Here is a 2,098-nt window from a genome sequence, read left to right on the forward strand (position 1 = left end):
GATGATTATATTTGTTGTATATCTTGAACGAAGTCATTATTAAGTTCTCATTTAACAACAAAATGGATATGCAAGACTTAGAAAATGTGGAATTTGGAGCCTCTTTGAAAAAACAGGAATTTCTCTTGAAAGAAAAATGTGTTCATCTGAATCATGGCTCGTACGGAACGGTGCCACGACGGGTCTACGAATACAGATTGACTATTCTAAAAGAACAGGAAGAGAATCCTGATTTTTGGTATCGGAAAATTATTCAAAAATATTGGAACGATTCCAAGGCAGCGTTGTGTAAATTTGTCAATGTCAAGCACACTGATTGTATGGTTTTTGTAGAAAATGCTACGACTGGCGCCAGTGCAGTTTTAAAGAGTCTGAAATTCCTGAAAGGGGACATAATTCTAGGCACCAACTTGACCTACCAAGGTGTGAAAAATTTGGTTCAATACATAGTAGAAACTAGAGAGGGAGTCGAATCCAGATTTCTAGAAATAACGCTACCAATAAAAACGAAAGATGACATCATCAATTTGTATCGTGATTATTTGAAAAATAACAAAAACGTGAAAATTGCTGTCATTGACTATATAACCAGTCCGAGCGCCATTTTGATGCCAGTGAAAGAAATTATCGAAGTTTGTCGTCAACATGGAGTTTTAACGTTAATAGATGGCGCTCACTCACCAGGACAAATTGAGCTGAATTTGGACGAATTAGGAGCTGATTTTTTCGTCGGAAATTTACACAAATGGCTGTTTGCTCCACGCGGCTGCGCTATTTTATACGTAGCAAAACAACACACAGATAAAATACACGTCTTAAATTCATCATGGCATCTTTACGAAGGTTTGAACGCAGAATTTATCAACAACGGAACCAGAGACCATACTCCATTCTTTTGTGCCCAGGCTAGTTTGAATTTCTTTGAAAGTATCGGTGGTTTTGAAAAGGTTTACGGGTATAATAAGAAGCTGATTCGAGAGGGAAGTGACTATCTGATGAAGTTATGGGGAACAGACAAGCAAGATATACCAGAAACCATGGAAGCTCCGTTTATGATCAACGTTCAACTTCCTCGACTCAAAGGTGTCATCAATACGAGCGAATCGCTTCTTAAATTAAAGGTTCATTTAATGGAAAAAGAAAACATAATCGCTGCGTTCGTTACTTATCTCGGTGTTAATTATTGTAGACTCAGTTGTCAAGTCTATAATACAATGGACGATTTTATTAAATTAGGACAGGCTGTGGAAAAATTAATGATTTAAAGGGAAACTACCTCTTAGAATGAACATAAAAATTAAATCCTCGGAATGGTCAATATGAGTATATATTCATCAGTGAACTTACCTGGTGTCATAAAGATACAACAGAATCCCTGTCAAATCTAGAAAATTGGAAAATTCATAAAACTAAGTCATTATTGAATCTTGATATTAAATGTTTTTCAAAAGTTAATTGTATATTTATGGATAATTACTAAGTTTTTTGGATTTATCGGATTATATAAGGATCCTGTTATGTTATTTATGACACCAGGTATATCTACTGTAGAATATGTGCTCTAATTGGCCAAGTTAAAAATTCATAAATTTTATGTTAATTTTAAGACGTAGTATCACTTTAAAGGGATAAGTTCACCATTTTGTAAGTTGATTTTAGTCTTGAATATATGTAAATAGTCTTCAGAAATACTAAAAATGTACGAAAATCACATAATTCCTTCAAAAATATCTCAAACTAGGAATTTTACTTTCTATTTCTATTGATGTCTTTTCTATATATCACAGTGTCTCAAGAAAAGACGAGTCGTCATTTTAACTTTCAAACGTGGATAATTCTAGCCACACATGGATTTGAAAGCTCAAATTTCGACAGTGAACTGTGAACACTGTTACTGATTAGCTTAGCTAAAAAATTCCTGTTTCTGAGACTAAAAAATATGGTGAACCTGTCTCTTTAAATTAAAAATATGATAGGGTATTTTATTGTAACAAGGTGAAATAAAAAACTGAATGTAACGTTTTATGCGATTATATCTAATAATTGAAATATTTTTGAATAGTGTTATTTTTGTTTTGAGTTAAACATGGCTTAGCTA

General features: G+C 33.3%; 1 protein-coding gene across 1 annotated transcript; it reads left to right on the top strand.

Moving 5' to 3' along the window:
• Window positions 1–62: 62 nt before the first annotated feature.
• LOTGIDRAFT_176332 (hypothetical protein) lies at window positions 63–1,265 on the top strand (the record flags this gene model as incomplete). The annotated part of the gene is made up of 1 exon (XM_009046455.1): window positions 63–1,265. The coding sequence occupies one exon, from the start codon at window positions 63–65 to the stop codon at window positions 1,263–1,265; it is 1,203 nt and encodes a 400-aa protein (XP_009044703.1).
• Between the last annotated feature and the right edge of the window lie 833 nt (window positions 1,266–2,098).

The sequence above is a fragment of the Lottia gigantea genome (genome assembly GCF_000327385.1).
Source record: "Lottia gigantea unplaced genomic scaffold LOTGIsca_1011, whole genome shotgun sequence".
Classification (NCBI taxonomy): domain Eukaryota; kingdom Metazoa; phylum Mollusca; class Gastropoda; family Lottiidae; genus Lottia; species Lottia gigantea.